This window comes from Camelus dromedarius, chromosome 5, assembly GCF_036321535.1.
Source record: "Camelus dromedarius isolate mCamDro1 chromosome 5, mCamDro1.pat, whole genome shotgun sequence".
Classification (NCBI taxonomy): Eukaryota; Metazoa; Chordata; class Mammalia; order Artiodactyla; family Camelidae; genus Camelus; species Camelus dromedarius.
This window is the reverse complement of record NC_087440.1, coordinates 1,417,038-1,442,487: the sequence shown is the minus strand read 5'-3', so window position 1 is coordinate 1,442,487 and position 25,450 is coordinate 1,417,038. Positions and strand designations below refer to the sequence as shown.

At 49.6% G+C, this 25,450-nt stretch overlaps 2 protein-coding genes across 2 annotated transcripts; one reads left to right on the top strand and one right to left on the bottom strand.

Annotated features, from left to right (window-relative positions):
• Window positions 1-1,819: 1,819 nt before the first annotated feature.
• On the top strand, window positions 1,820-14,958 carry RASL12 (RAS like family 12). Its single transcript, XM_010993552.3, has 5 exons — window positions 1,820-2,050; window positions 3,989-4,045; window positions 9,422-9,495; window positions 10,225-10,415; window positions 13,016-14,958. Exons 1-5 carry the CDS (start codon window positions 1,948-1,950, stop codon window positions 13,389-13,391), a joined length of 801 nt encoding a protein of 266 aa, XP_010991854.1. The 5' UTR covers window positions 1,820-1,947; the 3' UTR covers window positions 13,392-14,958.
• Window positions 14,911-24,931, bottom strand: SLC51B (SLC51 subunit beta). Its single transcript, XM_010993551.3, has 4 exons — window positions 24,498-24,931; window positions 18,720-18,920; window positions 17,674-17,764; window positions 14,911-15,243 (listed from the first exon to the last, which is right to left on the bottom strand). Exons 2-4 carry the CDS (start codon window positions 18,814-18,816, stop codon window positions 15,039-15,041), a joined length of 393 nt encoding a protein of 130 aa, XP_010991853.1. The 5' UTR covers window positions 18,817-18,920; window positions 24,498-24,931; the 3' UTR covers window positions 14,911-15,038.
• Between the last annotated feature and the right edge of the window lie 519 nt (window positions 24,932-25,450).

Below are 25,450 nucleotides of genomic sequence, written 5' to 3'. Positions count from 1 at the left end.
AGTGATCACCCCCTTTGTTGCCTTCAGTGTCAGGGGTCTCACTTCCCCCAAAGACAGTCCCTTCTAAGTATGGACAGCTCAGATAGAGTTCACACTCACACTGAGCAAGAATCCACCTCCTTGCAGCTCCCATCTACTGGTTGGTCTGAGTTTTAAAAATAAGGAAAGTAACTCCCCCAGCATCCCACAAGTGGGGAAGTAGCAGAGCCCAGGTTTACTCCTGGTCGGGCCTGTGGGGATCCACAGCTTGCCCTCTCTCCAGCCGTCCTCCAGTGAGACTGGGTTTCCTCACAGACCCCATCCAGAACCAGTGTGTCCTCCCAGGACTGGGGCCAGCCTAGGGATATGGCTGGCACTTGGCTCCCACTTTTTCTCCTTCTACAGCTCAAACGAAAACCCTTTGCCATTAGCTCTGTGAGCAATTCTGGCCTGTGGGTGTAATCTAAACAAATTCCTCCCAACACCTTAGAGTCTTAATAACACAGCTGGTTTACCATGATCTCCCAGAAACACAATTAGGCTGAGTCAGTATTCATATCCTGCCCTGGAAAATGATTTTCCCTCTTGGCTGAGGAGACGATATTACCATCAGGCTCTGACTCCAGACCCTCTGCCTGCTGACCTGGGTTTTCCTGGATTCTTTTGCACGTGGGTGGGTAGATTAACTTGGGATATTGGGTAGGGGTTTGGGGTTGGAGGGAGAAGGGCTGCAGTGAGAAGTCTCTGAGACTCCCGTATCTTTCCCTACTCTAGCCTAGAGTGTATTCCAAAAGAGAGGTCCTACATGGTTCTAGAAAGTACTCAGAGCTCTAACCCAGGGCTGATTTTGTCACTCTTTTAGGCCTGAATCACATATGGAATTTTGGATTTATTTTCCCCTTCCTTCAGCATTATAGATGGGCACACCAAAGCCCAAAGAAGTGAGGTGACGTGCCCGAGGTCACCCAATAAAACAGCTGGCACTAGATCCTAGATGTCCAGATTTCCCGTGTCAGCCCTTTGCCCTGCCTCCTGTCTGACCAGATTTAGCATGGGTTTCAAGTGAAATGACAGGTGACCCCACCAGGCTCATCCACCAATCCCAGAATCATAGGCAAGAGGGAGTGCTAGGTTTTATAACAAATAAAATGCTCCATTTATACACAAGGCACAAACACATGTGACTCATTAGCTTCCATCAGGAAGAAAACAGCAGTCTAGGATGGGTTAGGTTTCTGGAAGCTGGACCCAGTTTGGCCATGAAATCTTAGTAAAGAGGCCTCTCCCTTCCCTTCCCAGAAACTAGAGTTCTTTCTAGGTTCTGCAGTGATGCCTGAGAGTCCCCACACCGAAGGGTAGGGTAATGTGTTCTGGGGATTGTGTGCCAAGGCTGAGCTGGCTTGTGATCTACAGAATGGGCAAGGCTGAGAGTTGAACCCGGCAGGCTTCCCGGAGGAGGAGGTGGTGCCAGCTGGGGAGAACAAAGGGAGGGGTGTATCTTCTTGCTGTTGGGAAAAGACTGGAGATTTCATACAAGGCTGGAAACATCCCCTCTATCCCCCCTACTCCTGGCCTCCCTCTCTCCAGTCCTTGTCCCTTCCCGCGGGGTCTGGGGGCGCCCCCGACGGTGACGGCACCCCGGCCCTCGAGGCCCCCCGTGTCCGTGGGGTACGCGGCGGGCCGCGGCTCCCCTCTGCGCGCCGGGAGCGGGGTGAGCGCGCCCCGCGGGGGGCTCCGCGGCCCTTACAAGGAGTTCGGCGGCGCTCGGGGCGGCCCCGCCCACCGGCCTCCGGCGGCCCCTCCTCCCCGCCCAGCCGGGCCGGGCCGCGGGAACGCTGCCCGCTCGGCGCTCTGCGCGGGGCCCGGGACGCGGACGCCGACGCGGCCGGGTCCGCGAGCGCCAGGGAGCCCGGCACGCTGCTCCGGGCCCTTCGACCGAGGACCCGTGTGCCTCACCGCAGCGTCGCCATGTCCTCAGTGTTCGGGAAACCCCGTGCGGGCGGCGGGCCGCAGAGCGCGCCCCTCGAGGTCAACTTGGCCATCCTGGGACGCCGCGGGGCGGGCAAGTCCGGTGAGTGGGGCGCGGGCGGCAGGGATGGGAGAGACGGGGACTGGCGGGAGGAACCGGGCGCTACGGGCTCGCGGGCAGGCTCTTCCACTGGCTTCGGGAGCTTTCTGCGCCCAGGTGGGTTGGGTGAGTCACCATGATTTTCTTTGCCTCAGTTTCTCTGTGCTTGGCTCTCTCTCTCTGCTTTGTTCTGAGCTCCTCCATCTCTCAGCTGTCTTCTATTCCTTGTCTGTCTTTCCCTCTGTGTCTCCCCAGTGGGTCTGTGACCTCTGCTTCTGTGACCCACGGTCTGTCTTCCGCTAGTCTCCCCCTTGCCGTTTACCACTCTCCATCTCCTCTTCCCAGGCCAGCCGTCAGCCCTGGTGACTGGCACAAAAGGGACCTGTTAGGCACTGATCCCCAGCGCCGGGCCCCTCTCAGCTTAGTCGCTTGCTGCTCCTTGATTTAGGCCGAAGTGAAGGAGCCTGTGGCCCATGAAGGGAGGTGGTAAAAGTCACTGGCTTTTGGGATTTCCCAGGGAGAGGCCACTACCAACTCCTCGTCCCAGTTCCCTTGGATTCTGGAACAGAGTGCAAATTCTTATCAAATGTATTTGTTTCAACCCAACCCCTGTCTTGACTTTCTGGAAACACGCTGGACTGTGGTCCCAGGTGCCTGGGACTTGTCCTTGATGAACCAAGATCTTGGACTTCTACTGAGACCATTTCTGTCAACACTGAACTCTGCCTTCACCATTCTTGGCATCTCTCACCCAGCTGGAGCCCAGGGGGTTGAGGTAGGGGTGTCACCACAGGCAGAGACCCAGAAAAAGGGTTCTGCATTCTCCCCGCCACTCACAGTCCCAGGCAGCTGAAGGTGGGAGGACAGAGGGGGCACCTCCACTGGCTGTTTTCCAGTTACAGCCATTAGTGAATGGCCATTACTCAGTTAACTGTGGATTTCCTTCACCAGAGTGTTCTTTGAGACTTGCAGGGGGCCAAGTCTCCACTTTGAAGCCAGCTCCCTGGCCCAGAGAGAGGACTCTGAATCATGCTTTCCTACAGAAAAGATTTGCCCTTTTCCCTTTGAAAATTAGATTATTATCTGTAGCTCTGTCACTGGTACAGTTTAGCCAGTGACTACACGAATGAAAGAATTTAAATTTTAAAATATGTATTCCCTGGGCATTAGTTTACAGACTGACATTGTTATGAATCCTGGGAAAGAATTTTAAGGATTTTCTTTAAAATATTGCATTACTTTTTAAGAGTTCAATATAATAGTGGGCTGGCACTTGGCTTTATGTGGCTAAATTCTGAACAAAATCAGAGTCCTGTTAATGCATTCCACCTGGAGAAGACTTCATTTTAGAGTTTTTTATTCTGTGAGACCCCCATGGTGAGTGCAGAGGCCTTAAAGCCAAGACTTGAGGACTGAGGACTAGAGTATGTTTACTTGGGACTCAGGGGTTCACACCCCTCCCAGAGATTACCCACTGATCAATTCAGCTCTTACTCTCTGTTTTGTAGCCAAAATGGGAATAAATGCCCCCACAGTTCAGAGTCTTTGTGTCTTGTCCAGGGTGGGGGATGTCTCTCTCCAATTTGAGTCTCACCAGGCTGACCCTAAAGTAACTGGTTGCATGAGTCCAGACCCCTTGGTTTGGGTCTTCACAAACACTGCATAGGCTTACCTCTCATTTCTTTTCTTGTCTCCCTTTCCCCCAACAAAATCCCAGGATTCAACTGGGAAGGACATGGTTCCCCATATTTCTGGTTTCCTCTAAGCCTCTCAAATCAAATTCTCAGCTCCCCAGCCACATTCCACCAGAGAGCAGAAGCTGGTGTCAGCCAGGGGTCACAGAGGCTAGATAAGTCCTCCCTAAAACGAGAGGGGCAGCCTCCAGGGCCCGCAGCCAGATACGATGGGGAGGCTGAGCTGACGTCTTTCTGCTTCTTGCAGCCCTGACCGTGAAGTTTCTGACCAGGAGGTTTATCAGCGAATATGACCCCAACTTGGGTAAGGACCCACTCCTCCCCACTCCTCCTCCTGTGCCCTTCTTGGGTCTTCCCAGCACACACACCTATGCCGCTGCGATGGGACCAGGCCTGACGAGGACCGCACATCTCAGGGCAGAGGGGAGGAGCCAGCAGGATGACTCAGCCCATGGGGCAGAAAGTTCCGGAAATATACCCTTCCACAGTGCACCCCAGACAACCGGGAAGTTGGCCCAATTAAGAGAACCTAGAAAAGCCAGTGTGTGCTAAAATATGAGTTATAATGAGACTAAAAAAAAAAAAAAATCAAACATCATAGAACAACCACATCCATTAAGTGTTATTCTTTAATGTAGTCACTCAATGTACTTTTTCAGAAAAGCTGGAAGACATTTGGGAAATTCCCTAGTGATACTGGCTTCTAAACCAGTTTTATAACCACACAAGAAAACTAGTCTTGTTTTGTAGCTATATCATGGTATATTGGGGGAAAAAGGATGCTCTGGTGTCAGTCAGAGCTGAGTTTGAATCCTGGCTCAGCCACTTATGGGCTGTGCCTCTTTGAAGGAGTCACCTAACCTTTCTGAGCTTCTGCTTCCTTATCTGTAAAATGGGACTAAAAATACCTATCTCAGGGAGTTACTGTGAAGATTAAAGAAATAACACATGTGAAAGTTCTAGCCTAGTACTCGCCCCCCAGGAGACGTTCGGTATATATTCACTCCTTTTTTCTTCCTCCTCACATGGCTTCCCATCTGTGGTGGCTGAGATTCCCCCAGGTTAATCAGATCAATTTCTTAAAACTATTTTTAGCAGCAGGACATTTTCCTCAGTACCCTCCTACATGGAACCCCAGTATCTGAAATAAATCAGAGCAGAATTTTATTAATGTAAACGTAACTTAAAGCTCACATTTATAACATCTGTTTCTTGCCAGCCTTCCACTGAGAAAACTCGGGTGTCTGGATGCTCTTTGCTTTCTGAAAATGGGGATTTTAGTCTTAGGTTATTTTCTCCATTCATAAGACTTGAACAGAGCATAGGTGGGACTCCCCCACCCCCAAGGGCCCTCTGAGGAAACCCAGGGCTCCGGGAGGACCCTCGGGGGTCCTACAGATTGAAACCTCTGCAGTGCATCACTACTGCAGCAGGTCTCTGTTGGAATGCCCCCATGACACCTGGAGGAAAGAGGGCCTTAGCCCACTGGTGCCCATCAGCCCCAGTAGAGGGGCTGGAATGTTGAATCCCAGTGTTGGAGCAGGAAGGGACATTAGGGCCTTTTAGCCCTATGGTTTTTAGAATTTGCTCCTTAAGTAGCAGAATCCCTTCTTCCAAAGAGGTCTTACACATGACCCAGGGTGTCAAACAGCAAAAGCAGCGGGGGTCCCCTGGCTAAGTCAGGAGTGCAGGGCAGGCAACTCACTGGCAGTCCCTAAGGGGTTTGTTCCTCAAAGCTTAACTTGACCATCTGTGTTTTGACATCACCCCTCAGCTACAGTGGAGGAAGTAGGCCCAAGGACCTTTCTGGGCCAAGGTCACCCAGCAGGTCTTAGGGGAGCCCATTTGATTAGCAGAGGTCAGTGCCCATGGGAGTGGGACACAGGATGCGATCGTGTGCTGGCCCCGGGGGAAGTGTCGACAGAGGCCAGAACATGAAATCAGAGTAGGGACATCGAAGATGGGGAGGGGTGGAGGGGTGGAAGGAAAGGCCCACAGCAGGGATGTCGGGGAAGGGAACGTGGACATTCCCCAGGCTGCTGCTTCACAAGACAGATTCTGCCTACTTCAAATATTGCATGAGGCATACATATACTAAAAATCATTAGCTGTTTATCTGCAATTCAAATTTAATGTGTCATCCTATATTTTATTTGGCAACCCTCCTCCAGTCTCTCTTCTTCCTGTCCCACAATCCATACCCTTCGTGCAGGGTCCCACCACTGGAGCCCATTACAGTGCTGGTTTGAGCCTTCTGATTGAGCAATTTTGGAGTTCTGAGCTGGTAGGGAATGCGCAGTCAGACTGTCTTGCAGGGTGGTGGCAGACCAGCAGCAGTTAGTCACCTTAGCCTTTGGGCTCTCACCCCATCCTGAGAGCTTCTGAGCTGGAGCGATGACCAGACGCTCCCCTCTCAGCCATTCTGGGAGGCCAGTGCTGCTCCTCGGGGGTCCTGCCCACTGTCTAATTCCGGCCACTATCCCATGGCTGGTTTCAGTAACAGCAGGACTCTTGGACAGAGCCTTTCCTTCTGTGGAGAAGTGAGTGAGCATCCAAGGAAGAGTTAGCCATCAGGAGATGGAAAACAACCCTCTCCCCTCTTCAAAAGGTCTCCCAAGAGCTAGAGCTCAAAGGGAGCCTCTTGAGGGTGGAAACCTGTGTGGTTCCTTCTCATTTCTAGCTCGGAGTGCAGTGCTAGGCACAACGTAGATGCTCTTAAACATGGGATTGCATTTTGGTTTTAGGATTACCCTTTAAAGAAGCACTCCTATTATTGCCATTTTACAGGTAAAGAAACTGAGGCAGAGAGGGCTCAGTGACTTGCCTAAGATCATGGAGAAACTCGAGTACAAAAGAAGATGAGACGCCACTCCAGTTGCCCTCCACTAAGGGTAGCCTTATGCTGTACAGAGCCTGGAGTCAGATGTCTGCGTGACACTGGGCTCTCTGAGCCTCAGTTTCCCCATCTGGAAGATGGGACTGATGGACTGTGCTCTGTCTCTGTATGAGTTGTGTTATGGATTGGGACTGTTAGAGCTGGTAGGAGCTGAGAGATTCAGTGCCTGTGAAAGGGCTTTGCCTGTGCAGAGCACCCCAGGAGGGGTGGGGGTCTCCAGGAGAACCCGCTCCTCTCACAGAGGGGCTGGAGGCACCTCACATGGTTTGCCCAGGGCAGAATGACAGCTTCTCATCTCTCTTGTCCCGCCAGGATAAGGGCGCCATTTCTGAGGCATCATCCTACACGCACTCCTACCGGAGCTCCTTTGGTGACATTTTAAAAATTAATACTGCAAATAAGAGAAAAATACTTTGGGGAAAGGATCTTCTCTATGCATTAAAGTCTTCAGAATGTTATTTGGAACTAGGAGTGATGAAGCCCACATTTATTAAAGGACTCCAGAATGCCCCGAGGGCAGGGACTTTGTGATGGGGAGGCAGGCCATTATTATGACTTGGAAAGGTGCCCTCCCCACCAAGACACCTCACTTACAAAGGGGGAGGAAGCTGAGTAAGAGAATCTCATGATCTCTGAGGGGATCCCAACGTAGAGACAGCCCAGCCTAGAACCTAGCCCTGAGTTCCTGTTCCTTCCCATAGGGTGCTGTGTGGCCCAGGACAAGTTCTCTCCGTCTCTGGGCCTCACCTCCTTGTCATCTCTGTACAGCGAAGCTAACAGCAACCTCAAAAGGCTATTTATTGTGCTATAGGGGACTGCAGGAGACCAAGGCTGGGCTAATATTTTCCCTTGGGCTGATCACAGCACGGTGCCTGTGTGGGTACAGGAGCTGTGGCGTACCTCAAAGGCGTGCACCAGACAACTTTGGCAGGAAGATAAAGAAATATCTGAACAAGATGTAGGCATCCAGGGGCAGCCAGCTCTTCTTGCACCAAATATAGTTAAACATTTAGGGCATATTTTCCATTAGGTTTTTTGGTTTTTTTTTTTTTTGTCTTTGAATAAGAGTGGCTATTTATCCAAGTCCCCAAAGCAGGCTGGAGACGGGAGCTGTCTGTGATTCCTGCTGGCTGCTAGTGGACCTGGCGTGGGTCCAGGCCTGGCTTGGCTGCCAGTGGCCCTTCAGAGAGAGGTGTTTGTGAACTCTGCTAGGGTTGGGGGATACTCCTCTCACAGTACCAGCAAGGCAGAGAGGGCCCCCATTCTGCCCAGGCCGTTCTTCTTTGGGATCACTTGGGGCCCAGGGACACCCACCCCCCCTCCAGGGAAAGGTGAGGGCCAAGTGCATTCACACAGGTGGGCTAGTGGCAGAGGGGAAAGTTAGGGTAGGGAGAATGATTACCTGTGACAGTGAGGTCCTCTTTGCAGGCCTGGCCGCTTAATGCTTCCTCAGGTTTGAAGTCATGAGAACTTTGAGGAAAAAAAAAAAAAGTAAAAACTTACGGAATCCAAATAAGGTCAGTGATTTAGTTCATAGTATGGTACCAATGTCAGTTTCCTGGATTTGATCATCGTACTATGGTTATGTAAGGAGCTAACACTGAGGGGAGCAGAAGGAAGGATACACGGGAACTCTCTGTACTATTTTGCAATTTCTACATGAGTCTAAAATTATCTCAAAAAAATTTTTTTAAATCACCCAGGAACGTGAACCTGCTCTGAAAACTCTGGAGCACTATGTCCCCACTGTCCTTTACCACGCATTTGTGGAGGGCCAGGCCCCACGCCTAGGGGCCCATCCAGTCCTCATGCAGCCCTGTGACATGGTGCCGGGATAAGCATTTAGCACGGTGCCTGGCACGGAATAAAAACTTGTAAACTGTTAGCCAGTGTTATCATATTATCCTCATTTTAAAATGAAGAAACAGCCTCAAAATGCTAAAATGACTTGGCCAAGTCATACAGCTAAAAAGTAGCTGAAGTTGGGTTTGATTCCACATCTCCAACCTAAAACTTCACACTACACCAGATTCCTCTGCTCTTATTTTTTTTTTTAAAGCATATGTTTTGCTTTTTTGTTTGTTTGATGGTGGGAAGGTAATTAGGTTTATTTATTTATTTCTATTTGGAGGAGTTACTAAGGATTGAACCCAGGACCTTGTGCATGCTAAGCATGCGCTCTACCGCTTGAGCTATACCCTCCCCGTTCTTTTGCTCTTATTTTGACAAGGTAATTATTTGTAAAAACTTTCTTGAGACATCTGAACAGGGTGTGACCCCTCTCCCTTAGTCACATTGTATGCTGCTTCTTTCCTGTCCCTTCTCCCACTGGGGGCAGGAGGATTGTCCTGATTGTCCCTGGGGGCTTCTGGTGGGCCAGGTAGTGGTTGGAGGAGAAGAGGGTGGAGAACCTTGGGGTTCAGGAGGGAGGAGCCATCAGTATCTCTTCTGCTCACTGGGCCTGCGATCCACACACTCCATCCATCCTGCAGGCCTGGTGGGTGGACCCAGAACACAGTCCCGTCCCCTGCAGCGTGTTCTGTGAGTCACCTCTGACGTCCTGAGCCCTGACAAGTGAAGTAGCATGTCCTTGGTGGGAGGTTCTGCCCATGTCCTCCATGTGAGGGAGAGCCAAGGCCTTTCCAGTGGTCCTGGCTCAGCCAACCCCAGAGCAAGTCCCCCAGGGGTACACAGGGGTCCAGCACAGAGAGAAGCAGGGACTCAGACCCAGCCCACCATCGGTTGGCCTGCCCTTCCACCGACCATGCTGATTGTGTGTTGCAGAGGACACCTACAGCTCAGAGGAGACCGTGGACCACCAGCCTATCCACCTGAGGGTCATGGACACTGCGGACCTGGTAACATTTCCCCCATTACCCATGAAGAGCTGAGAGTCAGTTTAGCCTCTTGAGAAATCCTGCTCCCAGAGTGGTGGTGGCCGCAGGGAGAGGGTCTCAGATGGCAATTTGTAAACCTTTTAAGCTCCAATTTGCAATGTGACCCTGATTGAGGCACTGACCTTTCTGGGCCTGAATCTGTTCATTTGCCAAATGAGAAGGGATAGGACAAGGCCTGGGGGTGCCTGGGGAGACCTGATGATTGCTGGCGTCAGCTCTGCGGTGTTGTGCTCTGGAGCTCGATGCCTGCATACACATGGAGACAGGTGCACAAACATGTGTTTACACAGAGGCTCCCCAGGCCCAAGTGCCCCCGCCGGTGCATATATCTCCCTGTGGCCAAGGCTGGATGCCAGTTATTCTTGGAATCCAAAGGGGCTCCATGAAGCTGACCCCAAACCAGCGGTGCTCAGGCACAGCCAGGTCTCTGTGGGGGCCATGCCAGAATCTTGGCTCTGTGCCCCAGAGGCCAAGGTCTCCAAGTCTCTGGGTGGTGGGAGTGAGGCTCAGAGACAATGTCTGCTTTCACACCAAGCCAAATCCACAGTCAAGTGCCCCTTTGAAAAGGGCCCTGCCGGGGAACAATATACAAAGACCCGGGGAGCAGGGAGGTGAGATGAGACTGCTCAGGTGAAGGCCTTTCCCTCGACCTCCTCTGCCCCTGACTGAGGCTGCCCTCCTTTGCCCCAGGACACGCCCAGGAACTGCGAGCGCTACCTGAACTGGGCCCATGCCTTCCTGGTGGTGTACAGCGTCGACAGCCGCCAGAGCTTCGAGGGCAGCAGCAGCTACTTGGAGCTGCTCGCCCTGCATGCGAAGGAGACACAGCGCGGCTACCCTGCTCTGCTGCTGGGCAACAAGCTGGACATGGCCCAGTACAGGTGAGCGCGGCGCTCCGTCCCACATCTGGGGCTCGCCTTCCTCGCTCGTAAAGGCCAGTGTTTTCAGGGATTGTCCAGCTGCTAAGAAGAGTAATCCCCTCGAATGTAGGGGAAAGGGGATGTGATGTAAGGGAACAGGGAGCAAGTTTTCCAGGCAGCCAAGGACAGGAAGGGAAAGGCATCTGGGCTGCACAGAGGCTGGACCCCAAAGTCAAAAGAGAGGTCACTCCTTCCACCCTCCTTAGGCTCTGAGATCTCTCAGCCCCACCCTTTCTTGCTTGAGACTGTATGGCCTTCCATTTCCACTCCCCACAGCTGGCTGGTCATTCAGTGCCCAATTCCAGTTCCGGGGAGAGAGGCTGTCATTGGCTGCTTGGGTCAGGTGTCTGCTCTGTTCCAAGCGGCTCTTTCCTCATCCAAGTGAGGTCCCAGGCTCACTCCCACAGCTGGCTGTGCTGAGGGCAGGTTCTCTTACAAAGAGTTGGACTTGAATCAGAGGTCACAGACTGGGCCAGAGGGCAGGAGACCACTGAATACTGCAGCCGTATTTTGCTTGGCTGGCACAGTGTTCTTAAAAGACCTGGAATTGGAATGCTTTGAGGCGGGGTGTGTGTTCTCCAGCTAACCACAGACCTCGCACTCCCCATGGCTTGCCTCCACCCTCCCCACACATTCAAGTTGTCCAGCTGGCCCCTGAGGGGTTTGGGACTGTGATGCCTCCACCTGATGAGTGATCCCACTAGCCGTCTTAACACTGACGTCCTTTCTGTGTGGCCAGTCCACGTACGAGGTAGGCCACCTTCCACCAGCCTTCCTCCCATCCCTCCCTGCTCAAGGCGGGTCACTCTTGCTTCCCCAGGCCCCAGAGGCTCATTGACCTGTGTTAGCAAGAAGGGGACCCTTGGTATAGGACAGGTCGGATGGGCATTGGGAAAACGGGGCTCATGGTAGGGGCCTTCAAGGCGGGCAGGCCCTCAGACCAAGACAAATTACATCTCGGGGAATGAGGCAAGTGTGATCTTAAAGCCAAAAGGCAGTCTGTGAGGTTTCACAGAGATGCTAGAAGCTACAAGAGGGATCGGAAGACTGGATTGTGAATAAACCAGTTTTAAATATGAGGAAAAAACTAGGCCACTGTTTTGGTTCCAGTATTTGCCAAAAGGATTGTCTGAATATGGTTTGGGAGCAAAGAGCAAAGCAGCATCAGTTCCCTAAGAGCAAGTCCTTACAGTTTATCCCCATTTCCTTCCTTGATCAAGTCCCAAGGTTAGTAGATCAGGGTTTGATGGGCACACAGTGAATCTAACTTTTAGCTGAGCGTTGGTCAGTGTCTCTCCCATGACTGTCTTGTAGCTAAAGGGTAAAATGTGGGTTAGAGGAGAGGTTCCCAAACCTGACAGAATTTTCACTAGGCTGCAACAGAATAAGAAAAGGGATACTGTTACCTGCCTGTGTTGCCCGTTCACTCATGCATGCACATACGGGGTCCTCGTTTCTGAAAGCTCATTATTTACACCCCACAGTGACAAAGTATTCTTCAGAAAGGAGTTTCTCAGGAGCTGACAGTCAGGGCACCAGCCCTGGGTGGGGACTGGCTTAGATGCTCTGCCCTTTTTTGCCCCAGTCACTCTCTGTCTCTGATACTCCCCTGGACAGCTGGCCCGCTCCCAGCCTTTGCTCCTGCCAAATTAACCTTGGCTCAGAAACCTTTTCCCGCCAGTACCCCCCCTGTGTCCCTTCTCATGTCACCACCGGCTGTGCCATTGTCCTCCGGTGGAGCCACTCAGCAGTGGGGCTGAGCCACTGCAACCGTGGCCTCCAGACCTCAGTGACCCCCCTGTCTCTTGCCTTCTCTGGACATCTGACCTACCCAAGGGCCAGTCGTGTTTTACTCCTCACCCTGAGTCCCATGGCTTTCAGGACCTTTCCACTTACGATTACTCCATCCCACCATCACTGGAGGCGGTACAGGACGGAGCTGGGAAGAGGTGCGGCTCCCTCTCTCATGTTGTCACCCCTGCTCCCTCCCGCCGCTCCCCTGAGCAGGCAGACAGAACTTCCCACGAGCCCTGATTGCTCTGCCGACCCGCAGGGCCCTGAGTCACCTCGGCCCACAGGCCTCTGTAGACACTGGTCTCATATCCTCTGACAAAACTGCTGCCTTTCTCCAGAGCTGATCCCACAGGCCAGAGCTGAGTGTGGCTCATTTCCTGACCCAGGGACCCATGTTGGAGTACAGGAGACACGGGGCTGCAAATGGCCATCTTCTCTGGCCACAGGCAGGGTCTAGCCAGGGACTTCGGGCCAGTTTCTCCCTTCCCCTCAGCCTCGTTGTGAAATTCTGCCTTTGGCGACATCAGCCACCACTTACTGAGCGGGGACTATGCTAGGCACTTGACACAAATTGTCTTTCTTAACCTTCTTAACAACCCTGAGTGGCAGCTGTCATTATCCCATTTTACTGATGAGAAAACTGAGCCTCAGAGAGATGAAGATGGCTCCAGGTCACAGAGCTAGTAAGTGGGGAGTGGGATGTAGGCCCAGGCTTGCCTGACTTGGATGCATGCTCCTGACCCCACCTCATCCTGCTTCCCCGCCAGGCAGGTCACCCAGGCAGAGGGCGCAGCCTTGGCGGGCAGGTTCGGGTGCCTGTTTTTCGAGGTCTCCGCCTGCCTGGACTTCGAGCACGTGCAGCGTGTCTTCCACGAGGCAGTACGGGAGGCACGGCGGCAGCTGGAGAAGAACTCCCTGGCCCGACCCCTCTTCATCTCTGAGGAGAGGGCCCTGCATCACCAGGCCCCGCTCACAGCCCGGCATGGGCTGGCCAGCTGCACCTTCAACGCACTGTCTACCGCCAGCCTGAAGGAGATGCCCACCGTGGCCCAGGCCAAGCTGGTCACTGTCAAGTCATCCCGGGCCCAGAGCAAGCGCAAGGCACCCACGCTGACCCTGCTGAAGGGCTTCAAGATCTTCTGAGGGCCCCTGCTCAGGATCCCAGGCTCAGCACTGGGCAGTCCCCAGGGCAGGGGCTGGCTTCTCACCACCGGCTTTCCTTCTGATGGATCAGCAGCCCTCGCCCCCTGGTGGACAGCTGACCCCTCCACCAGCACCAGGCAGTGTCCCTGTCACCCAGTTCACTCTACAGGCAATAGGGACAGGCAGGAATGCTGCTCCTTTTCCCTCCAGGCCTTGGTTTCCATAGTAACTACTGCATCCCTCACCCTGATGGGAAACAGCCACTGTGACAACCCAGGGACCTGGGGTCAGCCTGAAATGGAAGGAAACTGCAGTGTCGTCATGGCGCCGTCACCTCTTCCTGCTCCAGCTGCAACCAGGCCCGATGTGGCCCCTAGCGGACAGCTCTGCGTGGACAGCTCCTGGAGGCCTGAGAACATCCAGCAGGAGGGACAGTCTCGAGGTCCCAGCACCTCCTGGTGGGCTGGAAGGGCAGGGCGGCTGCAGGTTTTGGAGGGCCAGAGTCTGGCCTTGTCACTGTCTTCTGATCTCACAGAGGCCCTAGCAACAAAGCCTGTAGTTTATCCAAGTAAAACCTACTTGAAATAATCCTACGGGACAGCCTGGGAGAAGCAGAGGTGTCCCAGGAAGGGCTGTTGCCTCTCAATGAGGGTAGAAGGTGGGAGCTGTGGGTAGGCCAGTGTAGGGAGCCTCCAGTGTGTTTTTACCAGGAGGCAAGGCCCCCATATTTTCCCACCTAAAATCATGGGCTCTGTCCACAGACCCTGAGGACCAGCCTTCTCAAGTTTAATGATCAAAGCTGCAGAACAAAGTCATTCTCTGCAGTGACATTCACCCAGGACTCCAGGGAGCCCACAGCTGTATCAGACGTCCCGTGGGCACTCACAGGGAGAAACACAGTGTACTGTTTGTACTCTGGTCCGGTGGGACCTTTAGCAATGGGCCTGCATGTCCAGAGTCTACTTTTGTAAGATAGAACCTAAAGCATTTTGGGTTCATAGAGCAAATTTTTGCATAAATTATCTGGGGTTGCCACCACAGCTGTAAGCCACAACACTGTGGTTCAGACACAGGATCAGGACACTCCCACTCCTCTGGGATCCCATGGTTCGTGGGAGAGGGGTCTTAGAGGCAGAGAGTTTCATAATTCTCTAGCTCTGTTTACCACAGGACCCCTGGTCCAAAGGAAGTCTTTCATGGACCCTCAGCAGTTAAGCAGGTAAAGGAGAGGGCTGGGTAGGGGAAGGAGGGGAAGGGGGTTCTGAGCCCAGAATCCTGCCCGTTTCCCCCTGAGCCCTTCCAGGAGCTTGGATAGAAAACCAACAGCTCAAGCCCAGGCTTCAGCCACATTCTATAGATGGAGAAGCCGAGGTCAGAGGGAGGCTGCGAACCCCTCAAGACCACTCAAGGAGTCCCGGCCAGGCTTCCTGACCCACAGGCCAGCTCTGGATTTCATGCTTTTGCTCCCAGCCGCTTATGTGTGGACCACCGCCATGTGAACAAACTATGCAATTCCAACTGCCCACATCCAGAAGCGTTTTAATAAAAAGGGGGTTATTTTGGTTCATTTTTTTCATAACAGAATTTTAGTTTGATTGCAGGTCACTCCACCTGCTAACAACTCGGGGACCCTGCCCTGCACCCTCACTAGCTCTCAGATTCTCGTGGGTCTGGAGGAAAGGCCAGAGGCACATCACTGTTTTTTAACTCCATTTCCACCTGGGCCAAATTTTGCTTTTCTGAGAGCAAAGTCTCTCTTAGGGTGGTCAGGTTGCTGTCTTCTTTGGTTCCATCCTCGGCTAAGTATAGGGCTTCTGGAGTTTGTTTTTCCTGTGGCAGCTTCTTTTGATTTCTGGGAGGAGAGAAAACATTGTAGAATGTGAGTTCCCCGAGCTAGGGTACCGAGTGGTTGGGGGCAGGACTGGGTCTCCCGAGTGGGTTAGCGAGTTTAAGGGGGAAGCCCAGCACGCGGTTCTGGGAAATGCTGGAGGAGAAAGCTGAGAGGGTTTGGTGATTTCTGGCAGAGAAACGTACTTGTCCGTGCATCGTCTCACCACATCCTCATTTTCACCTGTGAGCTCAACTACTATTGCTCCCCTTACAGGTGAGGTAATATGACTCAAAGAGGCCAAAGAAACACATGCCTGGGACGTGCGTTTAAGCTCCTGACTCTGAGTCCTGTGTTCTTTTCACCAAACCACATTTTCTCATCCTGCTTAATGCAGGTCCTTGTTACTCCACACCCCATCCCCAGACGAACTACCACAAGAAATTCCTAACTAATCTTCCTGCCTCTAGATGCTCGCTTCTCCCAGCCTACACGCACCAGTCATGATTCTAAAGTCCCTGTGTGCACACATCACTCCCCAGCTCGGTGGCTCCCCACTGCCCACTTCCTTAACCTGGCATTCAAGATCCAGTCTTCCTCCCAATAACTCTCCTAATTGTCCTCCCTCTGTGGTGGTTTTACTTAAGGTATTCACCCCTAGACTTCCTGGCCACAGTGGAAGGACCCCGCTGTGGTGAGAGCGGACCACCCAGACAATCTGCTTGGGCCATGGTGGGAGCAGCTCAGTGTCTGCTGCTCCCGAGGACACCCACCTTGTCTCTGAGGTGACAATGAGGGCATGCTTCCTGACAGGGTGAGAGAGGCAAGGTCACCTTCTTAGAGGCTGTACTTCCTCAGGGTCCTTCTATATCCTGCATCCAGACCGATCTTGCTAAAACACAGACCTTTCATGTCCCTGTGCAAAGCTCTTCTCTGGTTCCTCAAAGCCCACGAACTAGAACCTGAACGCCTTAGGACGGCCCCCAGGGCCGGCACGCTGGGCCCTGCTGCCTCCTGTCCTCAGTCTTCCCCTGCTTTCCTCACACGCCACGCCACAGCCCCACGGGCCCCCCTCCTCTGTCTCTAGCTTGGTGTCCCCTGTTCTGGAAGGCTTCCTCAGCCCCCCGCCTTTTTTTTTGCCCCACAGACCCCAGATCCCACCTCTGCCCCCACAACACTCTATATGTCCCACAATCACATTTCTGTCACTCTAAACTACAATCATCTCCCCACCAACTCCATCAGGCTGGGGCTGAATTTATCTTGTCCAGGCCTGTGGCGCCCACTCTTAGCATGGAGCTTGGTCCCGAGCAGGTGCTCAGCTCATTTTGTGGGATGAATGACGAATAGGCACTCGGTGATTTCTTTTTGACTTTATAGCTGAACTGTGAGGAGGATTCATGGACCATGTAAAATATAGCATAGAAGGAAGAGCATGGAGGTTAGGCCAACCCTTCCATGGATCCTTAGTGACCTTATTCTGTACAGCGGGAATAAGCAACCTGTGTCTGCCCCACCTTACAGGGAGAATGTGGAGAATGTGATGGTGCCTTTAAAATTCTAAAACGTGATACGGATCTCAGGGTGGGAGTCTCATGGTTGCTGTGTGAAAGTTAACTGCTGTAATGACTGGTGGGGATATAGTAGTTATTGAATGAATGAATGAATGAATGATGGGAAGGAGTGAACCAAGCATTTATTGAATAACTTCTAGAACCAGACACTGTGCTAGTTGCTTGGGGAAACAAAGTTGAGTCAAATGTGGACCCCGCCCTCAAGGAACTCTCAAAAGTTAACCCTAGAATCATCTAGAGAGTTTAACAAAATGCCAGTAGTCCCACCCCAGACCCTTTGTGTCCGAGTCTCCAAGGTGAGGCACAATATTCTGTGTATTTAATATTCCTCCTCAGATGATTTTGCTGTGCATCCGGAGTTAAGGAGTATTGTTGTCATAAAGATGTCAAAATTACCCCAAGGAGCCCTGGCTGATCTTGTATTTGGCCTTGGAGCAGGGCAAAGCTTTCCCCTTTAACAACACCCCTAACTCTGCAAAGCCCCCACTGAGCACGCCTCACAATCCTAGCAGGAGGGAATCCATTATTATTGCCTTTTGTGGAAGGAGAAGCTGGCTTGGAGGTACTGGGTTTCTTGCCCAGCTAGTGAGTGAAAGAACTGGAATCTGAACCCAGGCCTTTGTGACCCCAGAGCCAGAGATCCTGACTTCTGGGACACACCAGCCCCTGCCCTGCCTGCTTGCTGGCCAGGGTCAGGGAGTGGTCATCGGGGACAGTTGTGAGTTTTTCAGCAGCTTTGGGTTCTCAAAGGACCCTGAAGGCTGCATTTTGCTGTCCCAAAGGGTGGACAGCCAAGGCCCCTAGATGACCCCTCTCTAGATTTCCTTTGGGAGGGCAGGGCCCCCACCCTCCAGAGACCACCCCCAGACCAGCTCCTCACCTGTTTGCCTGGATGCTCCTTCTCAAGAGGACCATGCTTATCACGACCACCACGGCCACCAGGGCAAACATGGAGCTATTCCAAGGAGTTGCTGGGGAGGGACACACATGACAGACCCTTGAGGAGGGGCTGGATGCCCCTCAGGCCCACTAACAGACCAGCTCACAGCATCAACTTTCCCCCGCTGTGGGCCAGGTGTGGTAGAGAGACTAACTAAGCTGAAATGAGCCCTTTGCCAGGCGCAGAAACCCTAAGTCCGGTGTAGGGGAGGAGGGGATAAGATCTCTGCTCTGAAGAAGTTCTCATCTACCTGGGGAGACAGCACTGCAGCTGGATAATAATAGTGGAGAAAGGAGGCATATGGATGAAGATAAATGTCACAACCTTCAGAGTTTTGCTAGGGGCTGGCCAAGTGCAGTACCAAGGAAGAAGGGAGGGAGGGATGGAAGAAGGGAGGAAGGAAGGACCCAGCTTCAGAGCTTTTGCGTTTGCTGTTCCCTCTACCAGAAATGTTCTTCCCCCACATAATCTGCATGGCTAATTCCTTCAGCTCCTACAAGTCTGTTCAGACATCCTTCTCAGTGAGTCCTTCCTTGGCCACATTACATCCTGTTGCTGCACATTTCCTATTCCCTTTCTTTGCTTAATTTTTCTTCTTGCTCATCCCCAGCACGCTGTGCATTTTAGTCATTTGTTTATCTTCTCTCTCTTTCCCTGGAATGAATGCTCCATGAGGGCAGAGATTTTTGTTTTACTCACTTCTGTAACCCCAGTGCTGAGAACAGTGCCTGGTGCACAGAAGGAATTTAGTAAAAACTGGTGAATGACTGTGTGGATGAGTAACATGAATGCCCAGCCCTGAGAAAAGGAGGGTGCCATTCAGCCAGACCCCTCTGGGTAGTCAGCCCCCTCAGCCTCAGTCCCTGCCTTGGAGGAAATGTGTGGCCTGCCGCAGAGGAGGGGACCATGACAGGGGGGCTTCAGCCAGATTCCTCTCTTTGTGCCAAGAGCACATCCCACCACCCACCAATCCACCGACCACTTACCATCTTCTACCCGAAAAAACCAAAGCATTTCTTCCAGCAGCTCCTGAGACACCTCGGTGACAAGTGGGGCCCCGGTAACCTCCTCACTGTAGTTCATGCCCCTGCTCCTGGTTGGGGTATGTTTCTGACAACCAAGACTTTTGCTCCCAGCTGCCCTCCTGGCCTCCTATGTCCTGGCCCTTTGCAAAGCCCTGAAGACCCCTGGAAACAAAACAGAGAGCATGACAAGGTATGCCACCCCAGTTGATCCTCCCCTCCCTGCCCAAACCCAGCTCTCCTCGGGTCCAAAGTTGACTGAAACAGCAGGAACTTCCAGAGCTGGAGAGCTGGAGAAACAGAGACCAAAGAAGTGGAAGTCACTCAAATCTTTATTAAAACTCTTCAGGTCTGGGGAGGAGCACTGACCCAGGAGGGAGGAGGACTGAGCCCCTGACAGGCTTTGGGGCCCTTGCTGGGGACATGTCCTGTTGTCGCCCAGCGTCCTGGTCTAGCTTCCTCAGCCCTACAGCACTCCTGCACCCGGGTTCCTTAGCATAGATTTTCTCGTGCTGCCCATTCACAGGCGCCTGCCTCCCCACGTGACGAAGGCTGGGCCTGTCACAGGCTCTCTCCTGGAGGTTGACACGGCTGGGGCCCCGAGCTGAGAATCCAGGAAATGCCGGGGAAATGTAGTCGGGGGCTTCTGCTGCTGAGCGCAGAGAGCTCCCTTCTCGCTACCAAACTCATCCACAAGCCTGATTGGTCAGTGCTGCCCTCTGTTCAGTGGTAGTTACCAGATTTGTTTCCTGTCGTTTGCAAAGGAAGAAACTGAACCCATGCTACCTGGATAAATCCCTGCCTTACTTTGAGCCTGTTGCCTTAGCTACAAAATAAACAGTTTAAGCTATTTGTGTTTACTAAACCTCAGTCTCAAAACAGTCACAGATTTTGGCATATTTTTCTACTACCTATACCAGTAATACCTAATGGAAATTTTTCTAGTAGCCACATTTTTAAAAAAGCAAAATTAATTTTGACATTTTAAAATCCAATATGTCAAAAATATTATTTCAATGTGTAATCAATATAACAATGATTTAGATATTTTTCTTTGTACTAAGTCTTTGAAATTGCGTGTAAATGTGACACTTAATTGCATATCTCTGATGAGATTGATCCAAAGAAAGAGAGAAGAGGCAAATAAAATATAGAACCAAAATAAGACCAGAGATTATAAAATACAGAAGCGTCTTTTGAACTATATGCAATTAAGCTTCACAACCTAGATAAAATGGATAAATTTGTAGAGAAATATAAAATACCAAAATTACTCAAAGAAGAAACAAGAAACTTGGAGACTGATAAGTCATAATAAAGAAATTGAAAAAATGGTCTAAGACTTCCTGTCCAAAAATCAAGCCCAGGACTAGCTGGCTTTAATCATGAATTCTAATAAATTTTCAATAAACAGTTAATTCCAAAAATAAAAAGCACAAGTTTTACTGCTCATTTAACAATGGTTTCAAAACTAGATGAGGACCATACAAGAAGAGTAAATGATTGGCTCATTCTTTTGTGAAAGTAGATGCAAAAATCCTAAATAAAGTCTTAGTAAACCAAATTCAACAATTTATTAAGAAAATCATTATCAGTAAGTGGAAGGAAAGTTTGACATTAGAAACTGTATCAATTCACCACATTAATAGGCTAAAAGGGAGAAACCATATGATTGATATATATATGACAAACACTTAGTAAACCTGGAGTAGAAAGAAATGTCTTCAACTTGGTAAAGGCAATAGATAAAAATCCTCCAGCAAACATTATGTTTAATGGAGAAACGTTAAATGTACTCCCTTAAAGATAAATGGCAGCAATTTGCTGGTTGAATTTGGACCATTACAGTTTAACATAGTCCTGGAGGTCCTAGCAAGTGGGACAAGGAAAGAAAAAGGAGTGTGAGACTTGATAGGAAAGAGCTAAAACTCACAGTTTTCAGAGGACAAGATCCTCTACCTAGAAAAGTAAACATTTGAAATAATAGAGGCATTCACTGAAGTTACTGTCTACAAGCTCAGTTCTCATATTAGTGAAACTGGAAAATTAAATAAAAATAGGATATCATTTACAGTAACATCAAAGCCATAAAGCGTCTAGGTTAGTTTAACCAAGAATACAAAAGATCTCTATGGAGGAAACTTTTTAACTCTAGGATAAAATAATATAATAATAATAATAATAATAATAATAATAATAATAATAATAATAATAATAATAATAATAATAATAATAAATGATCTGAATAAATGGAGAGATTCATGTTTTTAGATAGGATAAACTTACAAAGATGTCACTTATCCCCCAAATAATCTGTAATTTCAATGCAATTTCCATCAAAATTCCAATTGGATTGTTTTGAGGACCTTGATACACTTATTCTAACATTTATATAGACGAAGTAAGTGTCCAGAAAAAGACTAAGAGGAGAGACTGGCCCCACCAGATGGTGAGACATAGTAATAAAAATGTGGTTTTGACACAAGACCAGATCCCTATACCAAGGCGTCAGAATAGAAATTTCGTAGAGACCTATGTTCACACAGGACCTTGATACACGATAAAGGTAGCTCTGCTCACCAGTAGGAAAAGGAGGAATTGTTTAGCAGGTGGTGTCAGAAAAACCAGAGAAAAGGAAGACTGGATGCACATCCAACAAACAAGACATACAAAAATGGACCCCAAGATTAAAGGCCTAAATGTAAGAGGAAAAAATATAAAGTTAATAGAAGTGGGGCAAGACTTCTTCAAACCAGAAAAGCTCAACTCATTGCATAACAACAGAAAACTGATAGATTTGATTATATCAAAATAGGATGATCTGTTTGATGAAGGATACCATCAGTACAGTAACAAACACATTTCCGATTGGGACGAGACACTTGTGATGCTTAAAACCAAGAAGAGATTGATGTCTACAATATACAAAGAATTGTTGCAAATTAATAAGAAAAAGACTGGAATCCTAATAAATAGATCAAGGATACAAACAGGCAGTTTACAAAACAGGAAACCCAAAAGGCCAGCTAAGCATATGGAAAAAATGCTCAAACTCTTTGGAAATCAGAAGAATGAAAATTAAAACAAAAATGAAACACCACTTGACATCCATGAGATTGGCATAGTTGGGAAGGTGGGTAATGCCGAGTGTCGGCGGGGCTCCCGCACCAGAAAGTGTAGACCAGGGCAGCCACTGAGAAAGCAGGTTAGTCACAGTCAGTGTGCACATGACTCAGCAGCTCTGCTCCGGAGTATTTTCTATCCCAAAGAAAGCATCCCCAGGGTCATAAGGAGGCATGGCATACCATTTATGAAAATCCAGGAATACATGGCACAGAAAATAACAACACATGTTTTACAAAAACACATTTTAAAAAAGACAGACTCAACACAGAAAAATAATTATCTCTGGGGATGAAGAAAAAGGAAACAGAAATGGAGACAAAAGTAACTAAAGACATAAAACAGGAGAAGGGTTTTGAACAGTCCAATTGTGAAAATCTGTCATAGGGCTCAGAAGACAGCAAGGCAAAGAGAAAACAAGGGAGGCCCGAGGCTGTCTCAAGTCCCCTGCTCTGACTCTGCCTTCCAACCCCAAACAGCCTTTGGAGGCTCAGCCAGGAACATCCAAAAACAACCGGACAGCAAACATCCAAACAGAAAAACAGGGTACTAAGGAAAAGATTGACATCAGCATTTTCTTCATCTCTAAGTGCTCTGAGAAGACTGAAGAAACATCTACAGATTTTGAAGGAAAATAGTTTGAGACAAATATAATAGTGAGCTAGGTTTTTCATATACAAATGATCTTTCATGTGTCAAGACAGAGATGGAAGTCAGGGAGAAAGAAAGGCTTTTTTTTAGACTTTCAAGGACTCAGATACCTACTACCTTACTCAGTTAGGAATATATACAAACATATACTGAAAAGGGGACAAAGTTACACAGATTGCAAATTGATGTGATCTTGCGTTCCAGCTCCAATCCAAAGCACTTGCTAAGAAGGGTTGTGACTTTCTATCCAATCTCAGATGCAAGAGTGACTGGATTAATTGGCCGTAAGCCCCTGTTGCGTATGCAGACCCTCCCATACCCACAGAGGAGAGTGTGGAGGTCAAGATACCAAATACCAGCTCCCTCTGAGTAAGTGGGATGGGGTCTAGACCTACGGGACATTCACTCTGAACACTTCTGTATTGTATACATTTCTTGTGAGCGTGTAATAGTGTCATGAAAACAATACGTGTAATTACATTTTTTAAATGTATGTATTGTGTATGTATATTCTAAATATATATTTTGTATATTTGTACGTATTTCTAAATATATGTATATATTATCCGAAGAAAATGAAAATACTAATTCGAAAAGATACATGCACCCCAGTGTTCATAGCAGCATTATTTACAATTGCCAAGATATGGAAGAAACCTAAGCATTCATCAACAGATGAATGGATAAGGAAGATGTGGTGTGTGTGTATATATATGTGTATGTATGTGTATAGGTACATACAGTGGAATACTACTCAGCCATAAAAAGAATGAACCTTTGCCATTTACAACAACATGGATGAACTTGGTATTAGGCTAAGTGAAATAAGACAAAGGAAGACAAATACTGCATGATATCACTTATATGTGGAACCTAAAAAATAAACTAGCAAAGATAGCAAAGAAGAAATAGACTCACAGATATAAAGAACAAACTGGTGGTTACCAGTGGGGAGAGGAAAGGGGGGAGGGGCAAGATAGGGTAGAGGATTAGGAGGTACAAACTACTATGTATAAAATAAATAAGCGACAAGGATATATTGTGCAGCACAGGGAGACACAGGCAAGAGTTTATAATGACTATAAATGGAGTATAACTTAAAAATTGAGAAGCACTATGTTGTACACCTGAAACGTGATACTGTAAATCAACTATACCTCAATAAAAAAAAGTATGTATATATTATATTTATACCTTTCAAGCCAGCAGTTTCAGTTTTGGGTGTTTAATTAGTGGAACTAATCAAGATATCAGTTCTCAGTTTAATACAGGACAACCCCAGTCAAAATCCCAGCAAGTTATTTTATGGGTATCAACAAACAGAATTTAAAGTTCATACAAAGAGGCAAAAGACCGAGAATCGTCAACACAATGTTGAAGAAGACCAGAGTCAGAGGACTGATGCTACCTGACTTCAAGACTCATCATAAAGCAATAGTAATCAAGACAGTGAGGCATTAGAACTAATCAGATACATGTACAAATTTGCATGAGTGTACAATTTGTACAAATTTGTGAGCTGATGTCCACAGCTGAATGTGTTTGAAAACATGGATAACATTGTTATAATAAACATATACCAACAAATAAAATAACAAGGTGGATACAAATCCAGAATGGAGAGTCAGCCCTCCCTGACTGTGTTAGAGGCCACAGACACGAAGGGCACATTTCCCTCAGACCACTCATCCAGTTTCCTTCTAGAGTGAGCATAGGATTAATAGCCCAGCTTTTAAGAAATTATTAACTAAACTTCATGATTTATTTGCATTTCATTTTTCCGTTAATGTCTTTTTCCTGCTCCAGGTACCCATCCAGGATACCGTGTTGCATTTAGTTGTCATGTCTCCTCAGGCCCCTCTGAGAGATTCCTGAATTTTAAACAGGACTTAACCATCTGCCATTGGACCGTGATTCCGACCCAAAGCCCCGGACCACCCATCCCTGAGGGAGGTTGAAGACACTCACCCTGGGTCCTGGGTTCCTGGGACTTGCCTGATCTGCTGTTGGGAGCAGCACTGGTTTCTCTCTTCCTCCTCCTCTCAGGGGAGCACCGGATGGTCTTTGCACCTGAGTTGTCCGCACAGCTGTCGCCTGGGAGGCAGTGCTACAGAGCCCGTGGCAGCCGGGCCCATCCGGTAGCTCTGCGTTTAGCACACGCCCAGGTCCAGAGCCTTCTCTGTCATTCAGGGGTGACTGACCTCTTGAATGAATGGCCTCACATGGCAAACAGGCTCCATCTGACTTTCGCAATCGGAAAGAACCAGGAGCCAATGCCTTCCTTCTTGTGTGCTGGCCTCAGGTAGGAAGAAAGCATCCAATCGTTCTCGCCGGCCCAGAGAACAGGCTGGTGAGGGCCCTCGGCCTGGGGGCCCCATCCCCGCAGGGGGATGCGTGGCGTGCTGGCTCAGGCCTCTAGTTCCTGGCGTTATCAATGTTTAACCACGGAGCAGGGAGCCAGGTCTGGCCTTTTACAGCCTCACTGTGCTTTGTCACAGTGAAGGTCATGGCCTCATTTGAATTCCTTACAAGAAGCTATAAAATAAGACCTTTGGAGGGCCAGGGGTAGGGAAGGCAAAGCACTTGAGGCCGTGTGAGTGACCCAGAGAGGAAGCAGGCCAAGTTGAACAGCCTTGAGCGGGAAGGGCTTGGTGGGCGAGCAGGAGAGGAGTGAGGGAGGCGCTCCCCCTCCACCGGGCCAAACCCTTTCAATGCTGATCAGCAGTGGGCTCTGGGCTTTTCCGCCCACGCTCCTTGTATCTCCAGCAACTCTTGGAGTTGACTTGGCAAGGAATGGGTTTCCCATTTCACAAATGAGGAGACAGAGACTGAGTGAAGTCGTGTGACAGGTGAGGCTCCTCTGTGAGTTAACACTGGTTAATGGTCTGGACTGCAGAGACAAGGGGATGCAACAGGGAACC